General features: G+C 31.7%; 1 protein-coding gene and 1 pseudogene across 1 annotated transcript; one reads left to right on the forward strand and one right to left on the reverse strand.

Moving 5' to 3' along the window:
• Positions 1–1,657: 1,657 nt before the first annotated feature.
• On the reverse strand, positions 1,658–3,723 carry LOC18015984 (annotated as a pseudogene).
• Positions 3,724–11,717: 7,994 nt separating this feature from the next.
• LOC18015985 (la-related protein 6A) lies at positions 11,718–14,809 on the forward strand. Its single transcript, XM_024155257.1, has 11 exons — positions 11,718–12,157; positions 12,420–12,501; positions 12,818–12,912; positions 13,037–13,102; positions 13,203–13,282; positions 13,375–13,459; positions 13,561–13,608; positions 13,710–13,775; positions 13,865–14,020; positions 14,225–14,300; positions 14,403–14,809. Exons 1-11 carry the CDS (start codon positions 11,846–11,848, stop codon positions 14,579–14,581), a joined length of 1,245 nt encoding a protein of 414 aa, XP_024011025.1. The 5' UTR covers positions 11,718–11,845; the 3' UTR covers positions 14,582–14,809.
• The last annotated feature ends 340 nt before the right edge of the window (positions 14,810–15,149 follow it).

Genomic DNA, 15,149 nt, shown 5'->3' on the forward strand with positions numbered 1-15,149 from the left:
TTCAGGAATCCAGAAATGGACCAAGGCAAAAATAAAGAAAGAAAATGGCCTTTGACAGAATATTTAAGGGGCCAGAGTATTTTCTTTCAAGAAAAACATTATTTTTTTTTTCCTTCTACTATTCTTTTAAGTGTATATCTTCGCTTTTTCCTTTCATCCTCAAAATCAATTATTAGTTTACGGCAATGATTAAAAATTCATTACACGCTAATCGGATGTTTGGACATGGCATATCGCCTAACCTAAACAAGTTACATAAAAAATCAATCTAAGATTTATGTTGATGTTAAAATTAAGTTTACATTAAGTTTGTAACGTTAAATATATTTTTCTCATAAAATATTTTTTTAGTATTTTTGTATACAAAAATTATTATTATTGTTATTATTATAAAGAAAATTAATTGGGGGTCTAATTAACAACAAATTGTTGACTTCCAATGATCAATTTTTAACTCAAATCCAAACATTTAGATGGTTTTGACGGCCAAGTTTGTAGAGCATACGTTTAGGGTAATTATTAGTTTATGTTATATACTCTTAAATCATTTTATGTTGGAGGGAGAGAAACTCATACTCTTTTTACATGTAACAGCTTCTAGAAGCCACATGAATACCTCTTTTATAGTATGAAACTATTGAAACCACACGAACCTGTTAGGCTATAGCGAGTCTCCACGTAGTGAAGCCGAATCTAGCTAGTTAACATGATGTATGAATGATTACAAAAAAGTCCTTAGCCCTAAAGAAAATATAAGTCTGTTTATAGAGAGAAAAACAAACATATTCGTACACGAATATTGATTTTTTTGGTAATTCTAGTTATTTGACTAAACTTTTGTTTTCGTTCGCTAATGAAGAATGCCAAGTATAAATTCTCCAAACCTTTTCGCCAAAATTGTTTATTAAATCGTTCCAATCTTTTCTTTTGCGTTCGAATGTATCTTTCATGATTCCTTATTGAATTTTTGTTTGCTGCCTCTGACGTAGGAAAATTGAAAAATTACAACTAAAATTGGAAATTATTAGATATCCAAAATCAAATCTTAAAATTTTAATATTTATAATGTACTCTACTTTTACCATATATATTTTTTCCGATTTTTTTTCTAACTTAACAAGAAAGACCAGAAGATTGTATGTTCTGATATTAGGAAAAAAACTCATAACTCATATTACATACATGTTCTGATCGTTGGTTTGGAACTTCAGCCCAAAACCTTAAAAAAAAAAAAAAAAAAAAAAACCAGGAAATCGATAACAGATAGTTTGCCACTTGCTGCTTCCTAGTGCAAGTAGGGTCATTAATGTTAACGACTTTATTAATTCGGTTAAGTTGTCACATGCTAAGAGTGATGTAGGGTCCAAAAAATTGTTAGTTATTTTTGAAAGATTTAGTTGTGGGCCATATGTCTTCCAATGGGTTTGACTAAACCGGTTTTACATATGTCTTAAAACATAAGTGGAGCTGAGTTTCATTCAACATCATCGAACTCGACTCAGAGCCGGATCTGAGATTTTGGGGGCTTGAAACAAAATAAAAAATGGGGGTCGCTATTTTTTTTATAAAAAAAAATTTAGATAAAAAAAACTTTTAAAAGTGCGAACGTACTAATATTAATGATACACAAGTAATCCAAAAAAAAACTAATAGCAATCTATGGATTTCGAAAAATAAGTCTTCTTATATTTTTCTCCGCAAAATCATTTATCAAACTTTGGTAGTCAAGCTTTCCAACCATATCTCTCTCAATTGACAACATTGCCAAACCATTCAATCTTTCCTCTGACATAGTTGACCGCAAGTAAGACTTTATTAACTTCAGCTTGGAAAACTTCTTTCAGCCGAAGCAGCAGAAACTGGAATAGTTAGCATCACTCTATATGCAATCCACGTATTTGGATAACCATGACCTTCAAATCTTCTTAAAAAATCTAACACTTCAACAGCTTTCTTGATCTCACTTGGCAAAACATTTCTTAGAATTTTGATCTCTAGATATAAATGATATCCATCAATGTCTGAATTGGCACCATGTTTAAGAGAAGATTTAAGGTTGATACATTTTGCCTTCAAACTATCATCCGTTGCCGATTTGAGCTTATGTAAATCAAACAAAAATCCAAAAGTTTTTTCATACTCTTCAAATTGTTCAAACCTTATTTGAAGAGATACTATAGCTTGATCCACGATTCTCAAGAAATAATCAATCTCTTTCTCACTTAGCATCTCAGATTCATCATCTCTTTCTACTGCTTCATCAAAATGCTTCTTCCTTTTAATAATGCGCTTTCATTTCACTGAAAAGTCTGGTTCGATATCCATAGACTCTGCAATAATCTTAGCTTCTGCTTTTGCTTTTTCAAATCCAGTTTCTCTATAGTTTTTCAGAAACGATACTAACCCTTTCAATTGAACAATAGCATTATCAATATCAATATGCTCTGATTGCATCATCTTACTTACGGCATTGACGGCGAACAGAAGATCATACCAAATAACCATACCAAATAAGAACTCAAACCCTCCAATTCCATGAGTTTCGCTTGTGGTAAGAGCTTCAGCATCGCTACGAGCTCCAGGATCATCACAGTTTTCTGCCAAGTAATCCAAAGCATCTCTTATTTTTGGAGCTTGAAATCGAATTGCTCGAACACTTTCAACGCGACTTTCCCAACGAGTTTCTGATAGTGACTTAAGTGTGAGACCTCCTACCATCTGCTTAAATAGCTCCCACCTATTTGAAGATGATGAAAACAAACAATATATCCGTTGAATGATTCCAAAGAAAGCAATCGCTTTTGAAGATGATTTAGCCATATCAGAAAGTGCCAAGTTAAGACTATGACAACCACAAGGTGTATAAAATGCTCTTGAATTGATGTCAAGCAATCTTTTTTGTACTCCTTTGTGTTTTCCCTTCATATTAGATCCATTGTCGTAGCCTTGCCCTCTCACATCATCAATACTCAAATTAAGACCAACCAATGTCGAACAAAGCAACTCAAAAAACCCTTCTCCAGATTTATCTGCAACTTCTAAGAATGTCACAAAAAACTCTTCAACTTGTGTTTTAGCCATGGAGACATCCACACATCTGATAATAAGACTCATTTGTTCTTTATGACTCTTATCTGGAGTGCAATCGAGAATAACCAAGAAATATTTAGCTTCTTGAATTTTGTTGATGATCATAGATTTGACTTCAGACCCTAGCATAACAATCAACTCATCCTGAATAGTGTGGCTTAAATAGTGATAATGAATCTCACCTCCTTTAACCCGTCTGATATGCTCTCGCATGACTGGATCAAAATCTCCAAATGATTCAATAAAACTCAGAAAGTTTCCATTGTTTCTTTGACCAAGCTTTTCATTAGTCCCACGAAAAGCTAAATTTTGTTTAGCAAGAGTTGTCACCAATGAAAATATTCTCAACAAAACCTCTCTCCAATGGGTTTTCTCTTTATTAATTTCTTCTTGGAGACCCTTATCAATCGTCTGATTCTTCTTTAGCCTAAATTCTAATTCCATCTACCGACTCATACACCAAATATGGTAGTGACTAGTTTCATGTTGACTCAGTCGTATCTTGATATTCTTCCAATCATTGAACCCCTTGCTTGACAACTGATTAGCATCTTGATCTCGACCAAACAACTTGCAGCAAAAACAATATGCTCGATCTGATACTTTTGAATAAAGTAGCCAATGCTGGAGCATATATTTTATTTATACAGAAAAGTTAGAAGTTCTTTTCACTCAATTGTCGATGTGAGATTTTGAAAAAACTGTTTTCTTTAACTTTTTTTTTCTGGGTCTGGTCGAAGTGGGCCTAAATGTTTGAGCTGAATTTTTTTTTTTTTAGTTTTTATGGACTGAATACAAAATTAATGGGCTGAATTTTAGTCAAAAAATATGGGGGTCTGAAGCAAATGTTTCACTAGGCTTTGCCCAAATCCGGCCCTGACTCGACTAATTCAATTTTGAGGATAATAAAAGCTGGACCAACATCAGTTGGTATAGAACTAGTGAGTTGGACCGAATTATCAAAGGTTGTTGTTTTACTAATTCGATGGTAACTACGAATTGATCTGTATATATTAGGTATAGTCTAAAACATTAGTGTCTGTTATAAAAACGAAACGATCATGTGGAACCATATTGGTCTCCGGTTGGTATAAGAGTGATGAATTGGACCAAAGCGGTTAAACATTTTTTTAACCTTTAAATTTGATGGTTTTATTGATCTGTAAAACAATAGGGTCTGTTTTCGATTGGTCTTTTTAGAAACAACCAGATTGAACCATGCTGGTCTATTCCACTACAAAATAATATTGTTATCTAAAAAATCCTGATTTTTTCCTTGGGATAGAGTACCCCACATTTATTGCAAATTAATATTGAATCCAATACTAGATAACAGATATAGACATTTTCCAATAAATCTTCCATTATATTAAAAGTCAACTATTGTATTCTAAACCCTTCTCATTACCATTTGACTACAATACTTTTAACGTCTATAATATAACAATGATGAAGATATGTAGTGTACTAGTTTTTGTTAGTGTCAATGTTTATATTCGAGACCCGAATGTTTAGTTATGATCCGTTAATTGTCTGAAAAAAAAGATCAAAAAAAGAAAGTTATAACCAAATCTCTCCCCTGCTCTACTTTTTCCTTTTTACTGGAAAACCAGAAATTGTATTAATATTACAACTATTAACAAAAAGTAAAACCAAAAAGGATGAAAATAAAAAGATAAAACTAATAAAATTCGGGACCTTTAAAGAGAGAAATGCCATGTGTCCAACAAACATATATCTTTGTACAGCTTAAATAATAAAATTCTGAAAACTACTACAAAAAGAAGGTACTATGGTTTAAACTTTTAACTATTGTTTGTTTTCACACTCCTACGTGAAAAGGGTAATATGATTCATAGACGGGTAAAAACATGAGTGTGATATTGATGTAAAAAAAAAAAAACATGAGTGTGATATTATTTTAATATCAGCAGACATAAAAAAGGGCAAGTCAATTCATGTTTTTACCACAACGCTTGTTAAAAAACACATGAAAAAGGTTTTTCCTCAAGTGACAAGTACCATTTAATACCAAAATTGATAGTTCTCTACAATTTACCTAATACTCTAATAGTTATAAAAAATGAAGAAATAATAATGCTATACTAGGTGACCTGATATTTAATAATATAAATGCAATGGAGTATTTATCTTACTCTGTTTTTTTTTTCAAAACGATCTTACTCTATTTTAATTAAAAAGATGATTGAGGTTTTTCCACGCATATAAAAATATCATTTACTATTTTTTTTCTAAACTAAAACATTATTATAGTCTATCCAAACAAAATTCAACCAATAATTAAATATAATGTATAATACATGGTCACAAAAAAATAGCATAGAACGTTGAAAATATCATTTAATTTGAAAAAAAAAATTGTTCGTAAACATCACTTAAATTGAAATATACGGATCATAAGAATTTGTAATCATAATTCACACAGTTATTAATAAATAAGAATTATGACAAAAGGATATTTGTCTCATTTGCTAAAACTTTTGTATCTTTTTATGAATTTCGTATTCTTTATTCTTTATTTGAAATTTCACAACAAATCAAATAGTAATTGGTACGATAAAATTTTTCCGAAATATTCAGAATTGTTTTTTTTTTCAATTGAACATTGCATTTTATAGAAGTATTTAAAACATGTGATTAATTAGATTCAATAATTTTAGGTAGGTTGTGTATATAACGCGATTAGGTTTATTTATGTCGAGTAGGGTCAAAACCATAAGGAAAATTCTCGCCACTGTCCTACAACGTGGAAAACTTTTTGCTATAAAGCAAAACTAAAATCATTCATACATCTTTTGTTTTTTTGCTGGGTAGGTATATATAGCCTGTGAAGTAAGAACGGTTTAAGCTTTTCAAACTCTTTTTTCAAACTCTTTTTTCAAACTCCCTTTTTCTAGGAACCACACGACCAAAAGTTCTGTTAGTTTGCTCTTTAATTTCCTCCCCGTAATTAGGTGCTTTAATTTCCTTCCGGCAAACAATTAAAATAGCATATTCCTTAAAAGGTATCGTACTAACATGTTTACCAAAACAACATTAAACCAAAAGTTATTCAAAAGACCAAATATATTTATCTTATATGCTTTGTTTATTAGAGAAATGAAAATGAAAGAAGATATATAAACAGTACTGCTAATAATTTGTTTGATGATTTGTACCAATTTTTATAATAACAAAATTTTTCCATGAAACGATATTATAATTTCAAAGAGTTGTAGTAAGTGGTAAAGTTTTTCCTTATTAGATATAAATCTTGATATTAGATATACTATAATTTTGATATAAATCTCTCTATTAGATCCTTCGTAGCAACTATATAATGTTAAGTGGCAAAAACTGTTTAGTTTTTTACATACATTTCGAAGATTAAACTTGATTTTTGTTTTGGGATACTCCAGGTTTTAAATAAATCCATTGTTATTAAAAAACTGGAGAGATGAAATTAATTGATAGATATATTAAAACAAAAATATAAGATAAGATATCATGAACAACAAGGATGATATGAAGATGAGACTATTAACAAGAGTCTGTTGTAAACACATTAAAGATGTACTTAACAGATTGATTCATGAGAGATTGTTAATAAAAAAACATTTTGAAAATCTATTGGAAATGATATATAGTGTTCAACTCACTTTGATTTTTTTCTTAAATAAGAATACTATAATAAATGAGATATATTTAATTTGTAGGTACGTGAAATGACGAAAATGAAGATTAAAAATTACGTTTGAAATCAAATAGTTGAATTTTCAAAACAGTTTATTATTTAGTTTTTAGTAAAGATAGAGGAGTATGTAAAATCAAATTTGACAATTTTATATATCAGGAAAATGCGTGAACTGGCAGCTCGATTGAGTAACTTGGAAGAGTTTCGAAGTATTACTATCGCTTGATTTTTCAAAGAGTCATAGTATATATTCATAAAGCTCGATTGACCTTGAGTTGAGACCTATTTATTATTCCTTACGACAGAATCATTAGTTAAATTTCACTACAAGTGTTTTCTAGAAGAATAAATCTAATATAATATATAGCAAAATCATTTATAAATGGTGAATGAAATCAAGCCACCACATATCACAAAGTGTTAGTGAATTCCGTATACTTTGATTCTGATGGATAATCATGATCTGAAAATCACAAAAAGTGCTGTGTATATTTAAGCTGATGATATTTTGAAATGATCAGTTAGATTAATCAGATATATGCTCAAACTGATTGGGTTCTTTTCTTTTTGAATGGCAAAAAAGTGGGCATTACAAGTTAAAGCTATGAATTCTAACCACTGCCTTATCATATTTCCCGATATTTTTAAATATATTTTATTGCAAATGACGATTTTTAATGGATCTAATCTAACTATGTATCCGCACACAATCACGAAACTACGGAAAATGGTGATGAACAATTTACGCATAGCCAGCTATACAACATACAAAACTATATAGCGGACAATTAAACCTACATATACCATGGTTATACAGTAATGGAATTTACATTTAGTTCTTTTTGTCAATAATTTTTTGTTCTTGTTTTGAGAACTGAAGATCTATTTGAGACTAGTTACAACGAATAGATATGAAAAGAAGTTACAAAACAAGTATTACAGAGACACTGAGACACACATAGGTTGGTAAATGAAAATGATAGAATGATACACAGAAAATGAAGATCACGCTTATAAGATATCAAAACAAGATTTTTACTTCTTTCGAATTACTAAACAGTGACTTGACATCATCATATTGATTAGGTCGAATATATTATAAACTAATTTTATACTTTGTTAAACATAATGAGGGAACCATTTTTTGTTTGGTTTGGTTCGCTTCTCCTTATCAAAGTTCTTCACGCCATAGTCGTGTAAAATCTAAATATGTTTAGAAAGTTGTTATGATCATCAAGAAAATGCTTAGAATATATAGGTGAAGAAAAGTTACATAAAATCTAAAGATAAACATTATAATATTATAACGGGTACCAATTTTATTAAAATGTGTTCGTACTTCGTAGGGGTCGTCCTTATTTACTAGAAAGAGAAAATTAGATTCACCATAAGGAAAGTAAGATACCATGATTGATAATCAAGCAACCCCTCGAAAGTTTTCTTTTGGAATTTTGTTAAACAATTCACTTTTTTTTTCCATTTTTTTGTAGGTACAGTGTGTCACGGTGGATAGATACCATTTTTTTTTGGTACACCATTTTTTCTTTACCGTTAATTCGTCATACCACATTTAAGTAAGACTGAATATTGTCACAGACATAAACTCCTAAAAATGTTAGTGGAAGCCAATAGACGACAGATTTTGGTATGCTACATGTTTATTTTCTATCTTAATTAGATTATAAATGTATTTCAAGTTAATCATAGAATTTTTACAGTTTTTCAGATTGAATCTATATAAATATATTGGTGCATTCTATGTTTATAGAAGTACACAAACTCAGAGTTGGGAACTGTATGATTTAATGAAAAAAATCATTTTAGAATAATATATGTTTATGAAATACTAACGCAATTGTTGACAAAAAGCTTTTTATTAAAGCTATTTTTTTTTACATAATTTACTAAAGCTATATTTTACAATATATATGATTCTCTGTGATTTACATAACTACTTAATTTTTCAATTTAGCTTGCAAATTTCCTGCTTCTTTTTAGGTTTTTATCAGGGAATGATTGATATGGGAGCAACTTTTAGTTCAAAAATCATTAAGTAAATAATACTTTATGGTTCTCTTCATCTCTTGTAAAGATTCACACCTATCGTTCTAGTCAAAAACAAAAGTAAAAAGCTTCCATTTTTCAATAGTTATGCAAAAGAGAACACTAAATTGTACATTTGTTTCCTTATTACAAATTATAGCCTCCTGTTTAAATAGGTTCTAGCTGAATTTATAATGGCAATGAATAATCAAATTGTTATGAGACCAAAATTCAGTTTCTTTCCCTTGTGATATGATGGGCTTTTCTGCCTCCGAGGTTCACGTGACTTCCACATGAGATGTATGAGTGGGGGTTTCGGATATGTTCAACTCGATCATCTACTAAAATGTTGAAAAAAAAAAAAAGATCATTTACTAAATTGGAGACCAAGACAAAAGAGCATATCCCTAGTATTTAGGGGGAGAGAGAGTCTTAAGTCTCTCACTATTTCTAAACAGTAAAACCCTAATGATTTTCTAAGACCCTTTTTGCTCGAAGTTTAATTCTTTATATATTTTAGCCAAAAAAGTTTCAATGTTTTTTTTTTTCCTTTTTGTAAATTTCTAAGAAATGTTTTTTTTTCTTAAAAGCTCAAATAAAGTACTGCAAATCGGAATATATATGGACTGCATATCTCATATCTACGCGAAGAATTGGAATAAGCATTTTTCTTCCCTATTGAAACGTTTTCACATTATACACAACACATATATAATTAGAAAGAAGACCGAATATAAATCCTAGTAATGTTATGATTTGTAGAAGTTGTACTTACGGGCCAAGTAGTCATTAAAATTCTATCGTTAATACTTGATTATATGTAGAATATATCTATATTGCTAAAGTGATAATGTAGTGTTGTTACGTCAAATATTCTAATTTAAAATAGAAAACAACATGTGTGTACGATATAAACTGATCGTCTTTTTTTTAAAGCAATGAGATGCCTTAAACAAAACTTTTAGTTATTATAATAATACTATACCATCGATAACATTCTTGATCAAACAATGTATTTATCATCCACAACCAAAAGTATTATAAGAATTTGTACTTGATATAGACACGATACAAATTGTAGAAAGCGAGAAGAGAATATAAATGTTCTCATTTATTTGGTGGAGGACCAAATGTGGACCAAAAAACAACTTAGCCAATCCCATCTCAAGGCAAGTGAAAAGATCTGCATATGGTCCTGTAAAAAAAAAACTGTATATGGACATGCAATTATAGTTTTTCATTTAATCCTTCAAATTTTTGTTTATAGTTTTTTATTTATTATGAAAATTACTTGGACCGATTTTTCAATCAATTGCTTTAATACTATATATATTTCATTGATAAAGTCAGGAATGCATTAAACTTGATAATTACATGGAGCCCATAGTTATTTTTTGTGTGTAACATCTTTTATATTAATTAAACCGTAAATGGATGATACAAATAGTTCCGAAGCCATATAAGCGGACAATGGAAAACATTAAAAGATGAAAAACTTTCATTTGCTAATACATCCGCTGCTTGATTACGCTTTCTATTGACATGATCTCTATTGAGCAATGCGGAAGCTTCATAGTTATTTCGAATTTTAATTGATATGGTTAATTAGAACGTAACATGCATCAGACTTTACATTTTATTTTACAGAACTGTGTTCAAATGTCATCTCATTTTCATTTCCACCATTTATATTTCTCTCCACACTAGTGAATATGTATATATTGCCTAATCCACATATCTTTTTTTGTTGTTGTTTAAATATTGCCTATGCACTATCTATTTCAATAATTCTAAAGTAAATTTTACATGATTCGTCAATTACATAGGAAATCAAATTAAAGTGTGATATAAACTTAATACATCACTCTTAGTTGGTCATTTTCAACATGTATAATGATCATTATAGGTATATATATATATATATATATATAAATATTTGATGATATGCTAGTGTATAGATCAACATTCTTTTTTAAGTGGTTGATAAGAGAGACTATAAAACTTCAATCTCCGAGTCATTATTCCATTAGAGTTTTCTAAAGATTAGTTGCTCTCTCATGTCTTAATCGTTTAGGGTTCAAATACAAGCCACCATTTTGTCACATCATTGACAAATATGCAGTATCCATCGTTTTTTTTTTTTTTTTTTTTTTTCATTTTTAACATCTGCTTCATCACTGATCAACTTGAACTTACAAAGTTATTGTATGCATTACATAGAGCACAATACACAGTGAAATTGAAAATAAACTTACAAGATGTTTTCTTTCAATAAATTTTACTTGTTAACAGGTATTTTCTTTTCTTTTTATTCAAGAAGAAAATCTCGTAGTTTTTTTTTCCGGTATTGATCAATCTCTAATGTTCGATGTCTTGTGAAAAATAAAGTCTTAAATATCCATCTTTTATCTAGTTATCAAGTTATTAACCAAAACCAATGGCCAGATGAATGCTGCAATGCATACAAATTAGTACAGTATACAATGAAATCAATTTCTATAACTACTCAAATCATTAATTAAAAAAAATAATTACTCAAATCATCAGTTTTATAACAATATTTTGAGATATATATTCAGTTTACTCAAATATTCCAATTTCATGTTTATGTCTTGTAGTTTACGAATACATAATTCTTGATTTAATTTGATATATTACTCTTGCAGCTTCACCCTTGTTTGCTAAATACAAATAATTTGAAAACTATTGGATATTAAAAGCCTCTTAGAGTGGGTTGGCTATATCAAAGCCCATCAAGAAGCCATTAATATTTACCTCGAATCGAGTTGGGCTAAGCGGTGTCGTTTTATAGAAAATGACGAAATTAACCTTTGACCGATCACAAAAAAGTCTTAATCATATAAAAATGGAGGAAGGAGAAGACGCGTCGGCTGAGAGGTAAGAGGAAGAAGAGAGACTCAAAGGAAAAAAGGGAGAGGCGGGAGGATTTTTTTTCAACTCAGTTCTTCTCTCTTCTCCGGCGGTCTTTCGTCGTCTCTTCCTCTTCACTCCGGGAAGATGGATATGGTAGAGACTTCCTCCGTCGCCGCCGTCAAATTGCAGTCAGCGGAAGACGCGATTGACTCAACCGCGGATATTACCCAACCTCCAAAATCGCAGCCGCCGTCACGTGAAGTCGATTCGTTACCAGTTTCTGGATCTTTCGAAGATGTCGTTGGCTCGGATTTACCGTGTTTACCTCCGTCGGATGATGATTTTGACCACGGTAGAAATAGCGGCGAGGATCTTGACCACGATCACGGCGATAATCCGGTCGAGACTGACGTTGTTGTTAACAACGATGAGTTGAAAAAGAAGATCATTAGACAGGCAAGGGGTTTAGCTTTTTTTTTTTTTTTTGCTTGTTTGATTAAAAGATGAACAAGAAGATTTTGAAATCTTGAATTTCTATTGCGTTTTCACGTTTCCAAATAAATTGGCCGAATTGATCGAGAAATTATGGAATTAGTCAAGTTCGTATTCGTCTTGCTGTGTTTAATTTTTCAGGTTTTTTGTTTTCTGTTCTGTCGAATTACTTTGCCGAAAGGTTATTTCTGAATCTAGTCTCTGTTCTTCCTTCTATTTGTTGCAGGTTGAATACTACTTCAGTGACGAGAATTTGCCTACTGACAAATTTCTTCTCAATGCTATGAAGAAAAACAAAAAAGGCTTTGGTGAGTATATTTCTTTGACTCTGAAACAGGCAGATAGACCCCTAGATTTTTATGTTCCTTGCTACTATCTGAGACCAACTTTGAGGAATCGCTCATGTAGTTATGAAATTTCTGATACATGTAGTCGAATAAAAATATCTCTTGATTAGATGTTGCAATTTGTGAACTGTAGTTTTGTGTATGATCGATTGCTTTTGCCGAAAGTTTTTTCTTTCACCTAATTGATGAAATAAAGTCGTTTTGTTTCAATTTTACTTCAAAGGTACTTATCATACTGTTGAAGAACAATGTCAATGTCTTTCTTTTCGATGTGCAGTTCCTATATCTACTATTGCTACGTTCCATAAAATGAAGAAGCTTACTCGAGACCACGCTTTGATAGTATCAGCTTTAAAGGAGTCGTCATTTCTTGTAAGCTTTTTCATAATTGTTACAAACTTACAAGTAATATGAATTGAAACTGCCATGAAAAAGTAAAGTGGAGTACCAGATAAAGCTAATACAGAGGTTGTATATCTGTTTTGTCAACCTGCAGGTTGTTAGCTCGGATGGGAAGAAGGTGAAGCGTCTGAGTCCTCTTCCTGAGGTCAGGGATCCAAAGGTATTAATTGCCTCAAACATGATTCTTCTTTCTCTGTCTGACTGATATGTTGTGCCTTTACTTCCTTTGAGATATATTCGTCCTAACTAGTATACCACAGATTTTCACTGTGTTGGTAGAAAATTTGCCAGAGGATCATTCAGATGAGAATATTCGGGAGATATTTGGTAAAGCTGGAAGGTAGGCCATGTCTTTTCATATGTCATATCATTGCTACATCTTGGCTGCATCAATTACACATATTACTTATTAACATTTCTCCCTAATTGCAGCATAAAAAGTGTATCCATATGTGATCCGAACGCTGTTGAAGAATCAGATAAGGGTTGTAAGAAGGACACATTTATCAGAACCAGAGTAAGGAATTTTGTGGAGAATATTTTTGTATGGAATCACAGTCACGTATATGTATATTTATGTGTAAGTAAGTAACTGACTTTTTCTTTTTGTGGCTATAGTTACATGCCTTTGTGGAATATGAAACAGTGGAGGCAGCTGAGAAAGCGGTGAGTGTCAAATAAAACTTACAGGATCAGTATTGTGCATTAATTTGGTTTCGTCTCACCTAAAGAATGGGTGTCTATATCTACCTCTTTAATTGGTGCAGGCAGCTACATTAAATAATGAGCAAGACTGGAGAAATGGGTTGCGAGTTAAGCTTCTTGAACAAGCAGTAAGTAATCCCTGAAGGATCTTTTAACTTAAAAACATGTATATAGAGTCAAAATATAGCTTTATAAATCGATTACGTATTCACCATAGGGAAAGTTTGCTCAGAGAAGACCAGCTAGGAGGGAAGTCGATACAGAGAAGGACAGTACAGGCCGAGTGCATGACAAAACTGGAGGTGAGGAGAACAAAAAGTCAAATGAACATCAGCATCATCGTCACCATCATTCTGATACTCCGGCTGATGATGTAAGTTCGATCTTATTTCTAATATTACTTGATATAATGGCCCATCTTTGATGGCGTTGTTAAAGAATTTGATTGAAGGTTTTGGAATCAAACATTACGGTCTGTGATATTTTAGTAGTTGGATTTACTTGCATATTTATGATAAAACAGGATACGAAACAGCTGTTTCTTAATCGCAGATTTTTCCTCTTAAACCATTTTCAGGAAGGGGGGCACAAAAATGGGAACAAAAGCAGAGGTCGGGGACGGGTAAGGCGACCGAATCATGTAGGCAGCAATGGTATGAGTACATTTTTGTAGAGTAAAAAACGTTTCTTCTATACTTCTTGCAACAATGGAAAGTGGTGACCTATTCATTTCTTTTTTTGTTATGTGGCCACAGCCACAGGACATGGAACCTCACCATCAAGCTCATCGTCTTTCCATCAAAATTATAATCATCATCCTGTTGAGGTTTCAAAGCGTCCGCCTGGCCCGAGAATGCCTGATGGGACGAGAGGTTTTACAATGGGGCGTGGTAAACCGCTTCCTCCTCCTCCCACATCTTCACACGAAGTTTGATAACATGTTTTCTCATCTCTGTTTGTATAATTGTGTGGTTTCGTTTCGCCTTTTTTTAAGAAAAAGAAATTGAAACATGTATGTAGTTATGGGAAGTGAGATGTTGTGTGGGATTTGGGTTTCCTTTTGGCTTCTACGAGTCCTCTGAATGCTCACTTGGAGTTAGCTTTGGTGTTGTTGTTAATGCTAAATTTCGTTTAATGGAAAAGTGAATTCATTTGATGACTTCATGTTGTCTCTTATTTTTGTTTTGCTGTTTTCCTCTATCTTTCTTTTATTTGGTTCTCGTTAATTACTCAACGTATCACTTAAAAAAGTGGTTAACCGTCATTTTTGCTCGATTAAGAGTATGTTTATGTTAACTTTAACAACGGAGAATTTGGCTAATGGCGCATGCATTACATTCCAAGAAAGAGTATAACACCAAAGCTCAAACCGGCCTTAAAGTGGTTCAACCACATCGCCTTCTTCTTGCCAACGTTGTCTGGAGACAGAGCCGTTGTAAGAGAATCATTGGTGAAAACAGCAACATTGATAAAGCAAAGTACTTTTGATTGTTGGACCGTAC

Source organism: Eutrema salsugineum, unplaced genomic scaffold (genome assembly GCF_000478725.1).
Source record: "Eutrema salsugineum unplaced genomic scaffold, Eutsalg1_0 scaffold_20, whole genome shotgun sequence".
In the NCBI taxonomy this organism is placed as follows: domain Eukaryota; kingdom Viridiplantae; phylum Streptophyta; class Magnoliopsida; order Brassicales; family Brassicaceae; genus Eutrema; species Eutrema salsugineum.